Here is a 17,769-nt window from a genome sequence, read left to right as displayed (position 1 = left end):
TTGCAGGCAAAGCAACCTCTCCAGTGAACCTAACTCGTCGAAATAGCCAAAATTTGTTGGGCCACAGAGCCGAGGATAATCGCGTTCTCGAAATTCTAAAAACGGATATGGACATTACTTACTGTGGGCTACATGCCTCTCAATAATTAAGGAGCCCAACGGTAATAGTTTAAAAGTTAACTATTAAATATTGGTTAACAAGCCTGCTAGTTAGCACATCTTAGCTGCATTATGATGTACTACACCACTGACAATGCTATGCCAGAAAAAGCGCGCATCTAATTCAAATAGCTTATTTTTAAAAATTGCAGAAAGTCTTAGGTGAAACACCCTGTATATGTAGACCATTTGGAACTGCTTAACACACACATAAACGTTAATACACGGGACGCCGGCTGCCGAGGCGAGCATCAGAGAGAGAGAAAGAGAGAGAGAGCGACTTTAATGAATAAAGGAGAGGTCAGGCGAGGATCAGCAACTCGTGTTTAGCAAGCGAGCTCTTTAAACACTGAGCAAGCGCATCGGTTGTTTCATTAATGGTGATGCTTCATGAAGCTTTCCTCTTTTTTTTTTCGACATGTCACAGCGGTAGCACTCGGCACTTTTCTCATAACTGAGCTGGAACGTCGCTCTTTCTCTAACACAATGTTGCTCGGTAAGAACGTCTTTTAGAAATGGGCGCGATGACCTTTGGCTGCTCTTGACCATTGCTTATGTATTTTTGTAAGCTGCCTTCTTTTGTTTTTGATTTTTTTTTCTAAACGCTCTGCTGTTTCACTGCCTTATGCGTAGTTCGTTTCCACATACGTGATTTTTTGTGCTGATGACCATCTTGGTTGTTTTATTCTCTTGCAAATAACTTTGCAGCTCACTTATTTCAGACATCCGTCCGCATCTGTTATACGGTTTTGCTTTTAAAGCGATAGTTTTAGCGCTCCAGTTCAGCGGAAGAGACGGCATCAGCGTTATGGCCAGAGGCTGACGTCACTCATGTCGAAAACCCCGTGTCACTGGTGGATGGATAAAATGAGAGAGAATTTAAAGTAGGACTACTAATGTGAAATAAAGGTAGGTACATGTCTGAAACGTATTAACTTTATCCAGTAATTATTTTACGTAAAGAAAATTCTATAAATTTCAGTCCGGATTGTAACCCACGAACCAAGGGACGCCATGCAGGAGCGCTACGGACTAAACCTTGCACGAGTGTTCTTTTTTTCTTTATTGCCTGTATCGAGAGTCTACCATATGCCGAAAAAAAAGGTTGTGTTCTGCTCTGCATTCTCAAATATTAGCAGCGGACATGCGTTGCGCTCACAACTCCGGGAACCGCTTCATTCCCAACAAATCCTCTCGAGGCGACTCCAGACCCGAACTCTTCCTACCCCTCAGCTTCTATGCTACTTCCGCCATGTTTCTCCAGAGTGCACTCTCTGCGGAGAATCGCACGCCACCTTGGACCACATCCTCTTCGGCTGCCCTGCCGATCCTCCCCCGCAGGGACAGCCCGCCATCGGTACATGGGAGGAATGGGAGGCCCTCCTTGCGTCGCAGGACCCGGACACGCAACTTCGCTGTGTGAACCGGGGTGCCAGTGCCATGGCCCTACGTGGCCTGGACACATGCGCGTAATGTGAGGGCTGTGCGGTGGCCCTGAGACCTTGCACGGTCCAAACTCGCTTGCGTAATAAAGTTTTCCATCCATCCATCCATCAAGGAAAGCAACGGCTCCACCAAACCGATAACTCCATCTCCGAAGGATAGCTTTTTGAACACTGCACGCATCCTCAACGCATTATCTTCGAAGTTGGTTGGTTGGTTGGTAAACATTTATTAAAACAGTCAAGGGGCCGAAGGCCCAGATCTAGGGGTCGGCCAAGACTCCTTGGAATCTGGCAGCCTCTAGAGCGAGACCGATGAGCGTTCGTTGGTCGTCTAGGGTAGAGCTGCGTAGACGAGCCTCCCAGGTAAGTTGTGTGGGTGTTGGCATGTGTTGTCGTGGACAAGTCCAGACCATATGAAGGAGGTCTGCTGGGATATTGCAGTGTTTACACATCGGCATATACCGTTCAGGAAATATATTATGGAATCTTTTGGGATTGGGGAAAGTGTCCGTCTGTAGTTGGCGCCATGTGACGGCCTCTGTCTTTGTAAGTTCTTGGTGCGGACCTGGATAGAGTTGGCGAGAAAGACGATAGTGCTGGAGAAGATCGCGTGAAGTGATTATGGTGTCCTTCCTGACCAAGGCGGGCATGTTGGGGGCGGGGTGATAAGCTGCTCGGAAAGTGAGCCCTCGAGCTAGCTCATGTGCTCCCTCATTACCCTTCAGACCCATGTGGGCTGGAGCCCATATCAGTAGGGTCAGGTGTTTAGGAGGATTTGATACGAGTACGCGAAACGCTTCAACTGAAATACGGCCATGAGTAAAATTAAGAATGGCGCGCTGTGAGTCACTTATGACTACTCTAGCTTTAGAAGTGGACAGCGCGAGAGCAATAGCTACTTCCTCCGCTGTAGTGATATGTGAAGTGCGTACGGAGCAGGAGGCATGGAGAGTCATGTTCTCATCTGTGGCAACCGCTGTTGCAGCAGTCCGAGTAGGATGGTCTGCCGCGTCTGTGTAAAGCACGTCAAGTCGGCCAGCATATCGCTGCTGGAGTGACGCGGCCCGAGCTTCTCTGCGATCTTGATGATGAGTTGGATGCATGTTGCGGGGGAGAGGGAGAGTCCTGATGTTGGCCCTGATGGCAGGTGGGAGATTGACCACCGAAGATGGCAGACGGAAGGGAGCGATGCGAAGTCGTTCGAGGATAGAGCGGCCTGCGGAAGTTAGGGAGAGGCGTTGGCGCTGGGCCAGGAGGGCCGCCTCAGTGAGCTCGTCAACCGTGTTGGAGACACCAAGGGCGAGGAGCTTGTCGTTGGGAGTAGAGAGAGGAAGACCAAGGGCTGTTTTGACGCCGCTGCGGATAAGGCAATCCAGGCGGTGCTTCTCCGTGAGCGTGAGACGTAAATATGGAGCAGTGTAAGCAATACGACTTACTACAAATGCTTGAAAGAGACGAAGGAGATTCGCCTCCTTCATGCCTGCCCGCTTGTTGGAAACGCGCTGTATGAGACGGGCTGTCTGCTGTGTGTATCGATGCAAGCGTTGTATTGTGTTGGCGTTGGCTGCGTTGGCTTGGAGGTGGAGGCCAAGAATTCGGATGGTGTCGACCGTAGGCACGAAAAGGTTGTTAACAGTGAGGCGAATATTTGGAGATGTGGGGGGCTTCCGGGTGCCGGGATAACGCACAAAGAAGAGCTCAGACTTTGCTGCTGAGCACTTAAGTCCTTTGTCCGATAAGTAGTCTTCAACTGTGTTGATCGCAGCCTGGAGAGTCTCTTCAATGTGTCCGTCACTGCCGCCAGTCATCCAGAGGGTGACGTCATCCGCGTAAATGCTATGATGAAGGCCCTCGTGGCGGGCGAGTCGAGCGGGAAGGCCCATCATAGTGATGTTGAAAAGCAGCGGAGACAGGACGGAGCCCTGCGGCGTGCTCTTGTTGCCCAGGGAGATATCCTCGAGGGAGTGTGGACCGGCAACGAGCGTGGCAGTGCGATCCGTAAGGAAAGCACGGATATAGTTGTACAGAGTTTCGCCCACCTGCAGATTCTGGAGGTTGGACAGGATAGCAGTGTGTTGAACGTTGTAGAAAGCTTTAGCGACGTCGAGGCCCAGGATGACCTGAGTGTCTCGAGTCTTGTGGTCCAGAAGTTCATGCTTGAGCTGGAGCATAACATCACACGTGGATAGATGGGGACGAAAGCCGACCATGCTTGGCGGGAAGAGATCACGATCCTCTATGTATATCGAGAGCCGCGCCAATATAACGTGCTCCATGGTCTTACCCACGCAGGACGTGAGTGAGATCGGACGGAGGTTGTCGAGGCTTGGGGGCTTACCTGGCTTGGGGATAAGAATGATCTTTGCATGTTTCCATTCCTTTGGGAGAACGCAGGACTCCCAGCATTGCTGCATGTAGGTTGTGAGTGCATGAATAGAGCGGTCGTCGAGGTTACGGAGAATCTTGTTATTGATGCGGTCTGGGCCGGCTGCCGAGCCCGGACGTAACTTAGCTAGTGCAGCCCGGACCTCTGCCACTGTGATCGGGGCGCTGAGGGAAGGGTTGTCGGGACCCGCATAGTCTGGGAGCAGAGTAGGGGGCTGCGGATTGATGTATTTGTCCCTCAGCTGGGCGAGTAACTCATCTGGAGAGCCTGGAAACTGATGTAGGAGGCGTTCCAGTTGTTGGGCGTTCTCTGAACGAGTGCTAGAGGGGTCTATGAGGTGACGCAGGAAGCGCCACGCATCTGGTCTTGAAATGTTGCCATCCAGTTCGTCACATAAAGCATTCCAATTTTGGCGATCCAGGGTAAGGGCGTAGCGTTCAATCTCTCTGTTCAGCGCAGCTAGCTGTTTACGTGCATAACGGTCAAGCTTATGCCTGCGCGTTTGGAAAGTGAGCTGCTGCTTGCGACGCCAGAGGGCGAGCAGGTGTGAGTCGTAGGGGGTCAGAGGATCTTCCGGGTAGACTGATTCCGTGGCGGCTTTTACGTCTTGAAATAGCTCAGAGGTCCAGAGACCAATATCGTCAATCTTGTGAGGCGGGGAGCGGCACTCTCGGAAGCGATGCCAGTTAGTGAAGAGTTGGGGGCGAGCAGGGCGACCTGCCGGGCCCCCTACGAGAACGAGCTCTAGTAGATCGTGATCACTGCCCAGATTTACGTGCGTGTTTGTCCAGGAGGCATCCAGGCCTTCGCTGATGATGGAAAGATCTGGAGTAGTGTCACGCTGAATGCTGTTGCCGTGACGAGTAGGAAACGAAGGATCATTAAGAATGATGAGACGGTTATCATGGATAGCTTGCCACAGTGTCTTGCCCTTGAGCGTATCTGTCTGGTAGCCCCAGGCCGTGTGGTGAGCGTTGAAGTCCCCGACGATGGCAATGGGACTGGAACCGGCCAAGCGTGAGACTTCCGCAATGAGAGAATGAAAAGCAGGACGCCTCGCCCGGGGGGAGCTGTACACGTTCAAGAGGAAGAGGCTATGGCCTCGTTTGCGACGGGGTAGAATTTCCAATAGAAGGTGATCGATAGTGGAGATGTTAGTGTCGTGAGTGAGAGCGGTTACATTCCTTTTGACAAAGGTGACCACGTTGGATGAAGAGAGATAGTTGTGAAAAGTACGATATCCCGCTAGCTTGGAGGTGGACCCCGCCTCTTGGAGGGCAATTATTTCTGGGCGATCTTCGAAGTAATCACGGACAGACTGCGCATCTTCATCGCAGTGTCTTGCAGCCATCCTGCTTTGCCAAATACAGTGCAGGCCAAGAAAGAAGAATTGATAAACATCCGCCTCACCGTCCAGGAATCGTATATAAAACGGCGTCAAGTGTTTCTTTATTGTGCGCTAGAGCATGTCCCAAAAATTCAGGGGGCACTTTAACCGTCTAAAGTGTGTAGAGGCGGAAGCGTTTCCGCACCACTTTCGCTGCTTCTGTGGCACTGGTGGCGTCACATATAATTGAGTACTAATTACTAAGTGATCACAAGTCACTAATTAATGGTTAATTACTGATTAATGCCTGAATACTAATTAACTGCTAATTAATGCCGCTTAAGCTTCGCCTCTAGGAGTGGAACGCGACAGCGTGTTGTAGCGCTGCCGCGGAGTCCACGGAACGCCACCACCAGTTCGGTGCGATGCCTCGACCTTTGAACGCAACGTTTTTGAGGAAAGGAGATGGCGCTGTAATTCTCTGTCATCTCGGTGGACACCTGAACCGCACCGTAGAGGAAGGGCGGAAGTTGGAGTGAAAGAAGACAAAGAGGGCCCGTAATGAAGAAAATGAAAATTGTATTTGAGGAAAGGAAATCACGCAGTAACTGTCTCGCATATCTCGGTGGACAGCCGTCAAAATTCAGGCGGGCACTTTTTTGATGTTAAGCTTCGCCTCTAAGAGTGGAACGCGACAGCGTCTTGCAACGCTTCCAGGGAGTCCATAAAACGCCATCGCCCATTCGGTTCTACGGCTCGCTCGTCAGTAAATTAGTTTTTGAGGAAAGGCAATGTATCTGTCTCTCATACCTCGGTGGACACCTAAGCCTCGCCGGAAGGGAAGGGAGAAGAATGAGAGTTAGCGAAGACACCGTATTCACTAGACGCCCTTTGTTCATTCCAAACCATCGAACTGGCATGGCGGAGTGGATAGCATGCTTGTCTCGCACGCTGAAGACCGGGGTTCGATTCCCGAGCTCGACCAATTTCCTACTCGGTTTTATTTATTTATATGGCCTGACTAGAAAAGTTAATTAGGTTAATTGGGTAATTAAGCAGTTAACTAAGCTCAGTCCCACTAACTTGGAGCATCACTATACGATCAATTCAATTGGTTGCATGGTTACTAGCTAAAGTACAATTGGCCCCCTTTGAAATTCGCGCACTGTGACGTCACGACCGTTTCGACCAATTGAAAAGCGTGACATTTCTGTCGACAACTGCTGCTTACAACGATTAGACATTAAAGGCTTCCGCCTTAATAACAGCAGCGCATCCCGGCAGTCATTAAGTACGCACGCATGAGCTTAGGTACAAGCGGAGTTTTGTATGTATCCGGTGTTGTCTTTCACCTAAAGAGGTACTTTACGAGTGCATACTAATGAGTATACGTGTATTAAGAGAAACTTTAATTGCGGAAACAGTAATGAAGAGTGTGCCGAAGAAAATAGGTTTTTGAGGAGGGGAATGGAGCAGTAATTTTCTAACATCTCGCTGAACACCCGAACCGCGCGGTAAGAGAAAGAAGCAACGTTGGAGTGAAACAAGAAAGAGAGAATTAGACGCCGTAGTGGAAGGAAAAAATTAAAAATTGATTTTGAGGAAAGCAAACGAAGCCGTAACTGCCTCTCATATCTCAGTGGACACCCGAGCAGAGCCGTAAGGGAAGGGATAAAGGAGGGAGTGAAAGAAGTCGGGAAGAAAGAGGTGCCGTAGTGGAGGTCTCCGGAATAATTTCGACTACCTGGGGATCTTTAACGTGCACTGACACTGCACAGCACAGGGGTGCCTTTTGCGTTTCCATCGAAACGCGGCTGCCGCCATTGGGTTCGAACCCGGGAACTCCGGCTCAGTAGACAAACGCCTTCACCACTGAGCCAGCGCGGCGAGAATACTAATTTTCAATTTTTCACTCTCTGGCGAGAAACTATCCACAATGAACCGAGCTAAAAAGCGAAGTCCGGTCAGTCGGACGTCAGGATCTTGATTCAAAGAAAGAATGTTAATGTCTAAACACGACGAAGATGGGCAAGCTTTGGCCAGCGGAAGGTATCTGGCTTTCTCACAACCGTCACTGCCGCTTCGGCGCACGCAGTAACTGCAGCGCTAACCCACCTTCCACATTTTCCTTTCGCCTCATTTTTTTTCTTTCCACCCCATCTTGAGCGGCAGTAGTAGTGGCACATTTCGTCCCAGTCGACAGGCGTCTGCTCTTTTCTTCTTCTTTGCACAGCCACTTTGTCCGGGGAACAGATCGAACTAAGAAGCAAGGAAAGAGCTTGGTTGCTTTGGTTTATGAGGGTTTAACGTCCCAAAGCGACTCAGGCCATGAGAGACGCCGTAGTGAAGAGCTCCGAAAATTTCGACCACTTGGGGTTCTTTAACGTGCACTGACACCGCACAGAACACGGGTCTCTAAATTTCGCCTCCATCGAAATTCGACTGCCTCGGCCGTGATCAAACCCGCGTCTTTCGGGTCTGCAGCCGAGCACCATAACCACTGAGCCACCATGGCGGCAGGAAAGAGCTTGAAGACGCTGCATCTCGTGCACTGTAGGGTGTTCTGACGTGGCGCTGAGACAACGCCACGCGGGGAAAAGCGGGCTCCGCCGGCTTGCCGCCATTCACGCGGCCTTCTACCGTCCCGCTGACACCGAACCACAGGCCCCATCAGTGGTAAAGACCTGACGCAGGCAGAACGTCCGCCTCCAGAGTTCTGGTCTTCCGACGCACCTGCCGACCAGACCGACCATACGCCGAAAACAAAGTGATAAGATCTTTTCTTGACCTTTTCTTTGTGTGCACTGGGGATATTCGCTTCCAAGTAACTTAATATTGAATTGAGTGAGAACATGCAAATAGGATTTCTGTTTCGAACGTGGCAGCAGATTTTTTTTTTTTGTAATATGATTCGTGTAGCGTACGAGGGCTTGCGTGGTTTCGCTGAGCGCTTGAAATAACCAGGCTGCTCCCTTAGTGTCTCCGTTATTTTTGTGCTCTGTTTTGAATCGCATGTAGTTACTCTGTCCGTACAACGTTGGCTCACTTTCAGAGCGCAGCTCTTCGGCGCCCGTTTCTGCCTTTCGCGGCGTCGCCGTCGCTGTCACCGTTGTCCGTTGTAACCAGCGATGGACACCTTAGTCGCGCTTTAAGCTGCGAAACCAATGGAACGGGAGATTGGAAAAGTAAGGAAAGGCGCGTAACTGCTCCTTTGAACAGTGGACACCTAAATCATGCTTTAAGGTACGGGGCGGTAGTGACAGATGTGTGCTGCATGCGTTGGCATTGACAACGCTGTGCAATTTTAACGAAAGGAAGTGCGCAAAACTGGCTCCCTGGATCATTGGACGCCTTAATCGCACTTATAGGTACGGGGGGTGATCAGAGAGAGATGTGGGCTGCAGGCATTGACAACGTTGTGCCAGAAACGCGGCGCTGAAGCCTTCGGCGTTCATTGTTCTCGTTGGCGTCGGCAACGTTTTACACTCCGATCATTTTAAGGAAAGTAAGTGCGCATAACTGGCTCCTTGGGTCAATTTGACAACGTTGTGCCAGAAACGCGGCGCTGAAGCCATAGACCGTCGGCGTTCATTGTGTTCGTTGCTATTTGCTTTGAGAACGTTTCGCACTCCGATCATTTCAAGGAAAGGAAGTGCGCATAACTGGCTCCCTGGGTCAGCGAGCGCCTGTATCGCGCTTATAAGTACGTTGGCTGATAGAGAGATGTGTGCTGCATGCGTTAGCGCTGAAAACGTGTGAGCGAACAGTTTATCAAAAACGCAGCTCATCGTCGCCGCGTTTACGTCAGCGAATGCATGCCTCGTTCTTGCCGGCGGGCGAGGTCTCTGAGGGCGTATCGCCCGCTCACACCGGTTCTTGTTTGTCTGCGAGTAAAAGGTTTGTATATTTCGGGCTAACACCGGAAGTATGAAATAAATTCACAATGAACGAGTTCGAGGCCACCGTTACCGCATCCAGATACGGTTGTTTCAAGCCGCTGAGAGAGCAGTGTATTAGAATCCAGCCGGCGTCACAGTTCACTTGGTCCCACAGTGTTGAAAAGACCACACACATATTTTCTCCCTTCTTCGTAGTCGCTCTTCACAAAACCGCTTCGTGGGCACCGTAATGTGGCCTTCATCAGGGGCTCCTCAGGATCCGTGGTGGCACTACGTGCTGCTCCTGCTGACCTCTCTCGGCGCGCTGCTGCTGGCGTGGAGGCTACGGCGCCGGCACCAGGTCCGGAAGGCAAGGCTGCTGCGCCGCCATTTTCTCATCACGGGCGGCTCGAGCGGCATCGGCTGGGCGCTGGCCCGAGCGGTGGTACTCCGGGGCGCCAGCGTGACGCTGGTTGCCCGCAACCTGGACCGGCTTCGAGAAGTCCAGATGGAACTGCGAGAACAGGCGAGCTCACCCGAGCAGGTCATCCACACGCTGTCGGCGGACCTGACGGAAGGCGAGAACGGCGATGCGGCCCTGGCTCAGGGCGTGGTGGAGGCGGAGAACGTGTGCGGGCCTGTTGACTACCTGGTGAACTGTGCGGGTGCAGCGGTCAGCCACCGCTTTGAAGAGACGCCTCTCTCCGATTTTCGACGCATGATGGAGGCGAGTGGGTCTTGTGGGACTTTGTTTGCGCCAGTGGCCTATCTCTTTCTTATCTTTTAGCCTGGAAGGCAAGCCTATAAACACTGCCGCTGCTGCGGGAGAGTATGACACGCATGATTTTGTTTGTTGTAGATTTCGGCGTAAATACGCCATACTGGCTCTTAGATTACCCGCCGCGGGGTCTCAATGGTAAGGGCGTTCGGATAATAAGCCGGAGTTCCCGGGTTCGAACCCGGCCGTCGGGTTTCGATGGAGGCGACCCGCAAAAGGTGTCCATGTGCTGTGCGGTGTCATTGCACGTTAAAGATCCGCAGGTGGTCGAAATTATTCCAGAGACGTTCACTACAGTTCATAGTAAACAGCGCAAAGGCACAAAGACAAAGATAGAAAGGGAGAAGGAGGACGGGAAGGAAGACGAACACAGAGCTGACTAACAACGTCTTCATTCCCGTTCTTCTTCTCCCTTTCAGTCTTTGGCCTTCTGCCTTTGCGCTGTTTACTGTGAACTTAATTCGAAACTACCAACTAGCCCAGCAACTAACTCTACTGAAGTACACTCCATTACGGCACCTCTTTCTTCCTTCCTTCTCTTACTCTCTCTTTTATCCCGTTCCTTACGGCGTGGTGCAGGTGTCCGCCGACATCTGAGAAAGATAGTACGCCATTTCCTGTGCTCAAAAACAAATATACATTTTCTTAGATTTGTGTACTTCTTGCTTTTTGCGTCCTGCGGTGGAGTTTGCTTCAGCACTAATGGTAGCTTGAAAGCACGAGCTGATAGGCAAGTTGGTTTTGCGTGATGATTAAAAAACAGCCCAATGGCACCAGGCCAAAGAAGCGAACGGAGGGAAGACAGGGGCACAACACAGCGCTGAACTAACAACTGGCCTGTATTGTTGGCGTGGTACTGGTATTGGCACTGCTACTGTATTGCTGGCCTGGTCCGGTACTGGATGACTGATGACTTGCATTGGTACATGCAAATCTCCACCCAACAAACAATTTTTTGAACGTGAGTACAACGTAAATTCTCTCCTACTCTTAGGGTACGCGATCTCAGAGTGACGCAAATGCAGATGTCGCTCGTTTACCCTTGGGAAGGGCCGAACGCCTGCGAGTACTTTCAGCTCCGTTATCCCGCATAGAGAACCACGTGGTATCGCTGCATGAAGTCGTACTTGCAATTAAGTGACACTTTCTCGTTCGGCCGCCGCGGTGGCTCAGTGGCTATGGTGCTCGGCTGCTGTCCCAAAAGACGCGGGTTCGATCCCGGCCGCGGCGGCTGGAATTTCTTTGGAGGACAAATTCTAGAGGCCCGTGTACTGTGCGATGTTAGTGCACGATAAAGAACCCCAGGTGGTCGAAATTTCCGGAGCCCTTCACTACGGCGTCTCTCATAGCCTCAGTCGCTTTGGGACGTTAAACCCCATAAACCAAACCAAACCAAACCACTTTCTCGTTCGTTTCTTTGTCCAAGCATGCACCTGTTTTTAAGGCCTTGGCTCAGGTTCCGTGTGACGCCTTGTATATCCGATACGTCCTGCCACTACTCACTAGTGGGCCTGAACTTAAAACTTAGCGGAAAGGATTAGAATCGTACTAATGGCACGGAAGAGTGCACAGGAAGTCAAAATAATGGGCTTAACTTTAAGCCACAGCAAGATAAAATCCTGAAGAGAATAAATGCGAGTTCGTGTTGTGCTGGCTGAAATAAAAATGGGCAGATGGACTTCGACAAGACATCTAGCGAGAAAAATAGCCAGCAGTTTATTAGAGCGACGGGCTGGACATCGATGGAAGAAGACAGTAGCCGAGGGCAGTAAATAATTACGAACAGTGATTAAGCAGGCAAGTTTTATGGGATAGTATGCTTGCAGTTGGCGCAATATGGGGCTTATTTAAGAACATGGAGGTTCATGCCCTGCAGTCCAGTTTCCCTGGTTAATAAAAAGCCAGATCCGAAAATCAGCTTGGGGATTAATGCGGAAGCACCTTACGGACACCTGAAAAAGTGATGTCCCTTTCCTCTCTCCCCTTTCTACCTCTCTCCTCCGTTCCCCTTCCAACGTGTAAGACAGCATACTGGTAGTCGCCTAGTTAACCTCCCTACATTTCCGTTCATCTTTCTCTCTCTCTCTTTCTCTCTTTATCATACGAGTACTGCGATGTCCGCCATAACTACAATTACGTTCCATCTCACTTCCGACAGGTGAACTACCTGAGCGCTGTACACACTACCCGCGCAGTATTGCCAGGCATGACGCAGCGTGGCTCTGGAAGCGTGGCGTTTGTGTCGTCTATTGCTGGCCTCAAGGGGATTTGTGGGTACACGGCCTACTGCCCGTCCAAGTTCGCCCTCGTCGGGTTGGCACAGTCTCTCCGTATGGAGGTGAGTGCTATAGTTCTGTGCATCCGAGCCAATGGGGGATTGGGGGCGGCAGCAAAATCATGCAATATTTACAAAGAGCGTTAGCCTGGACGCAGCTTAACTATCCTGCTTTGACGTCTCTCTCATTTCGGGCTTGTTTGTCACCGCTATCTAACCTTTCAGGCATTCTTAAGCATTCCAGGTGTCGCGACTCTCACCAGCCAACAGAGGCAGAGCCTAACGCATCATGTAATAGCTCACATTAATTCATATTGCCCAGGACCCTTGGAAAAATTTCTTTAGAGAGTCATAGGCTTTTCATAGACTTCTGTCTATAAAGTCTGTAGACTCTACAGACAAATTCTAGAGAATAGTCGATAGGATATACAAACCGTATAGACTGTCTGTATACAATCGATAGATTTATGGCCATACACTTTTATTAGACTTTTATCTATAAACAGTTTATAGACTATGAATTGACAAATTTTCTTACGAACTGACAAAATTGTCTATAGACCATTTTTCTAAGCGAACACTGAAACGGGAAATAAAAGTGCAGCCTCAATCCTGATGTCTATTTTGAGTCACCTCACTGCAGAAAAAGAAAGGGTCTACTCTCTTTTATCAGAGGTTGCCTGCTAGACTAGCACAACGCTATGCTTGCGCGTTTAATGTCATTTGAAAGACGTTCACAAATGAGCAAATTCCTCAGGGCGGCTTGCAAACGACTATTAAAGGCTGAATCGATGAACAGGTTCCACCAGGGTTGATTTTCGTTCCTTATTTTTATGACCCCAGAAACGAGATAGGTTTCTTGCGAGGGATGATTAAAGTCAACATGTCCTTTAATAAGCGCTGTCTAGATTTTGCGCCATAACCAGGAATTCGAGACAAGCCAGTTCGTTTGGCTGCCACTACGTGGGGCATGGCTTTTAACATTCGAAAGGCGTGTTGACATCTTCCGTGACGTAAAAAAGAAAGAGAACAACCGAATGGCTGCGGAATAGAACGCTATAGACTACTAGGCTTAGCGCCACGGGCTGGTCGCTGTCCCTTACTCCTGGTGACGATTGCTCCCCTTAATATCACTTGTAATTATTCCGTTCATTTTTCACACTCGATTGCTGGCACCTAAATTAGCAACAGTATATCATGCTGAAGATCATATTTTTTAAAGGGGCGTAGAATATCAGAACGTTAACAAACGAAGATAATAATACGTAAGCCCTAAGAAAGTGCATGTGCGCTGGCGCCATTGTTAAGTGTTATGTATTTTTCTAAGTACTGAGAAAGGAAGAGCTCTTGAAGTGCAGTCATACATTTTTTTTTTGGTTTGTACTCATCAGTTTTGTTTCCTTCCAGAAGATCAGAAGCAGCCCATTGCAAAAAGGCACAGCCAGAGTATCAAGTCCAGCTTTTCTGGACAACAATGTTCAACATTAGAGTATTGTAAGGCATTGTTATGGAAATTGGATGTAATGGTCCATTCATCCGAAGCGTAGAAAATCTTTCTTTTTTGAAATTTTTCCATCGCTCGCATCCAGTGGCTAAGACCGCCATGGAAAAACAATGGGGGACGGTTCGGATGATAGGAGAAGAGTTAACAGCGAAAAATGCAAGCCTGCCGAGAGAAGATCTGCGGTATACTGTTTGTCATAGTGAAATCCTACAACATATGAAAAAATTGCGTTCAGAAACTATGTTTCGTTGCAAAATGCTTTTGTCCAGACTGGGTTTGAGGCACACAGGAGAACTGCCAAAGGTTAGCTAGCGAGGGAAGACGGTCCTGATGTAGGAAGCAGTGCTTGGTCAAAGCTCCTGTTTTTCCTCAAGTCACTGGCCTGTACCGAAACGATAATGAATGTGTTCATCTTGAAGACCAGAGAAAAACAGACAAAGGACCAGCGAAAAAGAAGACGACAAGGGTGCTGTGTCTTTCTCTTTCGTTGGTCCTTTGTCTGTTTCGCACTGGTCTTCAAGATGAACTACTTCCAACTCGCCCAGTAGAGCCTGCTGTTAAATGAATGCGTACCGGTCATATTCTAAGCAGCGGCCATGGTGAGGCACATGTCAGTGGAAGGCTTCCGATTCATTTTGACCGCTCTAAATTCTTCAAAGCGCTGAAATGTCAGCACATGAACGTTTTAGCATTTCACCTGCATCGAAATGCAGTCACCGTGGCAGAGTTTGAACCCAGTACTTCCTGCGTACCCTGTAGTACCCCATGGCTACAAAGGCACAGTTGTAGGTCAGCCCGGAGTCTCGAACATTATCAGCGGTGCATTTCAAGGAAGAAATATTTAAAAGCATCTGGCATCTGCTGCCAAGAATCAGCGGTAAAAATTTGTTTTTGCTGATTTGGTAAGCATCGTCCAGGCAATAAAGTTATTATGATCATAAGACATGTGAGCCACAGCCTGGCGCTGCCCGGTGAGTGTCATTCGCAGGGTGGAGAATTTGCAGAAACATTGCGTCGAAGCAAGCGGCTTTATACTGCGCAGGTAAAGCACCGTGGTGTGCACGTGATGGTGGCTTTCCCTCCCGACACGGACACACCGAGCTTCGCCGAAGAAGAGCGAACCAAGCCGACCGAGACCAAGCTCATTTCTTCAGCTGGCGGTCTGTGGTCGGCCGACGCTGTGGCCCGCGCCCTGTTGCAGGACCTGCTGGAAGGCAACGTCACCTCGACCGTGGGGATGGACGGTCGCGTCATCAGCACGTTGTGCGCAGGAATGATGCCACCGAGCTCGCTGCTCCAGCTGGTGGCGCAGGCGGCAACCATGGGCGTGCTGCGCATTGTGGGATACCTTTGCCTGACACACTCCTATAGGATTGTGTCCCGCTGTGCAACAAACTGCCGGGGTGGCAATAAGGAGAACTAACTGTTGATGGCGCTAGGACGTAGTTGTGCTTGAAGCATATATCGGTATTTATGACTGTCATATAGGATGAACCTTACAGGACTTACCTAGTAACTTACACAGTGGCGGTCAAGACTCATGAGGGAAGGGGGGGGGGGGGGGGGGGGGTCGATCTTTTCCAGTGCTGAAACCTTTGCATGCGCTATGTAGAGACGTCTACATACTTGCCTCGGGCTAGAGAGGCTAGAAATACTAGAGGGATAGCTCGGCGTGCTCCTTAGTCCGTTAGCGACACTTTCTGTTGGTTTGTGGGTTCGGAATAGGTGGCCTGTGTCCATGTACAGAGTGTTCTTTCTAGCCCTTTTGCATCCTTGTGGCCCCCAGTTGTGGGGGGGGGGGGGGGGGGGGGCTATTTTTAGCGGCGGCAGAAACCGCTTCTGCATAGTTTCGGCATGTGGCGTGACAATGCACGCAGCACTTATGGAGCGTCACAGCTTTTTCTCGTGTTAGAAACATTGGCAAAGAGGACGGCAACCCTAAAAAAATACGCATACCCCAAAAAACAGGGACCTGGCAGCCTGTTCTCCGGGTAAGATAAAAGCTTAGCAGCTTGGCACTCTGTGCTGTTTATATGCATGTACTTTACAATTTTGTTTCTGTGTAGTAAATGAAGAGGGCTACGCGGGATGCATTTCGACTGTAATTTCACTGACTCTACACACATGCTTGTCGCGACGCGCCGATTGTAGCCTGTCTGCCAGGAAACATGGCGGCACCCTTGAAGATGACAGCTTGCCACCGATCAATCGAGCTTTAATTCTTGGGCTCATTTTAAATTACTACTGCACGCCTAGTCGAACTGTCTGTTCTCCCACTTAATCCGCTAGCTATAAGGCGTTTTACTCTACTTTCTTAATTGATGTGGCCTCCAGTGAGAGCGAGCACGTTGCTTCGTCCTCTTGCGAGAACCTTCTACCGGCGCAGGGCTGCTGTGGCGTACGAGCCGATATCTGGCATAGCCATACCTTGGCACTGCACCAGCGTATCCCTTCGGGCCACTGTTTTTGACGCCGCCTCAGACACGGTGGCTGCAGATGGGCCCTATAATTGCAGCCGAAATTCGCTCCGTATAGTATACTCCTCCTCAGAGTAAGGCGAGACCCGTAGTTTTAGCAATTTTCTCTGTCAAATTAATGTGTCCTAATAAGGTGCCCTTCCCCAGCCTTGAGCAACGCTTGCAAGTTATGAGAACTGTACAACTCTATTTGCATCTTGGTGAAATTAAAAGCTTTTATTGTTCGTACTGCACAAGTACAAGCGTCTGGATTTTTTTTTAACATGAACGTGTTTTTTGCGGGAAGCATGACAAAATGCGTGCCCTGTAGGTACTACCCGGGGCGAAAGTCTCCAGAACGCGTGAGTGGCAACCGAAGCCGAAACTGTACGCGGGCCTCTGTACATTCGACGACAGAGAAGACAACGCCGAGACGACAATGACGCCATGACACAGTTGTCGCTCTAAATATAAATGATCTTTGACAGTTGTGTTCGCTTGCCATACATTTCTTACTACTTTGTTTACTTGAATTGCTCTTCATATAACATGCGGAAGGAGCGGAATTGATTCTGGTTAACGAATACAATGGACTCTGCACATGACTCATAGGGAAGTGCGGTGTCTCACTCGCAGTGCTCGCCTCAATTGGCGTAGCCTTCGATGCTACCACAAAATGAAAAATCATTAATAATCAGCCGAGCCAAGCTTATTAAAGTTTATATATATGCATTTTTTTTCATTGTGAAGAAATTCTTCTTTTAAAGGAAGTGTCGAACGATGGGAGCGAAAAATGAAGGCTCCTGACGGCACACTTATTGCTATGCTCCGAGACCATCGAAGTCAACAGCGTATTTAAGCCTTCCACCACCCTGTATTTACTGAGCGAGATAATTTTCATTGGAGAATCATTCTCGCCGTTCGTTATTATGAAAAACACTTATTTCAAAAATTTCTGCTGCATAATGGGTAAAGTCAACCTTGGTCTTGGCATTAAATAAACGCGTCATTCTATCGAGATATCACAGTAGACTTATTAAAAGTGAATATAAGACTCGTTTGCTTTGTTCAGCAGGTTTAATGCAAATTCCGCGGATTTTTTTTTTATCATCTGCCAGAGTTTACTTTTTCGGAAGTATCGTGCGCTTGCAAGGCAGGAAAAGGAGGCAGAGCAAAGAGATATCAACGGTTGTACACAATTTAAACTCCCCATAAAAAGATTCTCGCACAAGCAGCCCACGAATTTCAACAGTTTCTAGTTCGTCACACTACACACAGTCATTCTTAACATACAAAAACGCAATCGAAAAACAAAGGCTTCCTACGACAGGCAGCACAAAGGAACCCTACAATAATTTGAACACACTTCAGGAAATTCAGAGAGTACTGTTTACAGATAAACAAACTGCACCAGGTCCCGATGAAATTCATTATGAAATGCTGTCTCATCTATCTATGCCCTCTGTAGAAGTTCTGCTACAATTTTTTAACAAAATATGGGTGGAAGGAAAAATACCAGCAGCTTGGAAAAGAGCAATTATTGTTCCATTCCTAAAATCAA

At 49.2% G+C, this 17,769-nt stretch overlaps 1 protein-coding gene across 1 annotated transcript; it reads left to right on the top strand.

Moving 5' to 3' along the window:
- Positions 1 to 7,838: 7,838 nt before the first annotated feature.
- On the top strand, positions 7,839 to 15,263 carry LOC149359346 (3-dehydrosphinganine reductase-like). The gene is made up of 4 exons (XM_089569031.1): positions 7,839 to 8,084; positions 9,412 to 9,922; positions 12,132 to 12,311; positions 14,795 to 15,263. The coding sequence occupies exons 2-4, from the start codon at positions 9,446 to 9,448 to the stop codon at positions 15,173 to 15,175; spliced, it is 1,038 nt and encodes a 345-aa protein (XP_089425157.1). The 5' UTR covers positions 7,839 to 8,084; positions 9,412 to 9,445; the 3' UTR covers positions 15,176 to 15,263.
- Positions 15,264 to 17,769: the final 2,506 nt, after the last annotated feature.

Source organism: Amblyomma mixtum, chromosome 2, assembly GCF_055824585.1.
Source record: "Amblyomma mixtum isolate Tamu chromosome 2, ASM5582458v1, whole genome shotgun sequence".
NCBI lineage: Eukaryota > Metazoa > Arthropoda > Arachnida > Ixodida > Ixodidae > Amblyomma > Amblyomma mixtum.
This window is presented reverse-complemented; position numbering and strand designations above follow the sequence as displayed.

What these genes read in the sequence shown, in the direction of transcription:
- LOC149359346 (XM_089569031.1), top strand. Translation starts at nt 9,446, where the DNA reads ATGTGGCCTTCATCAGGGGCTCCTCAGGATCCGTGGTGGCACTACGTG. An exon ending in ATTTTCGACGCATGATGGAG is followed by an intron (nt 9,923 to 12,131) that starts GCGAGTGGGTCT and finishes CACTTCCGACAG; the next exon opens with GTGAACTACCTGAGCGCTGT. An exon ending in CACAGTCTCTCCGTATGGAG is followed by an intron (nt 12,312 to 14,794) that starts GTGAGTGCTATA and finishes TATACTGCGCAG; the next exon opens with GTAAAGCACCGTGGTGTGCA.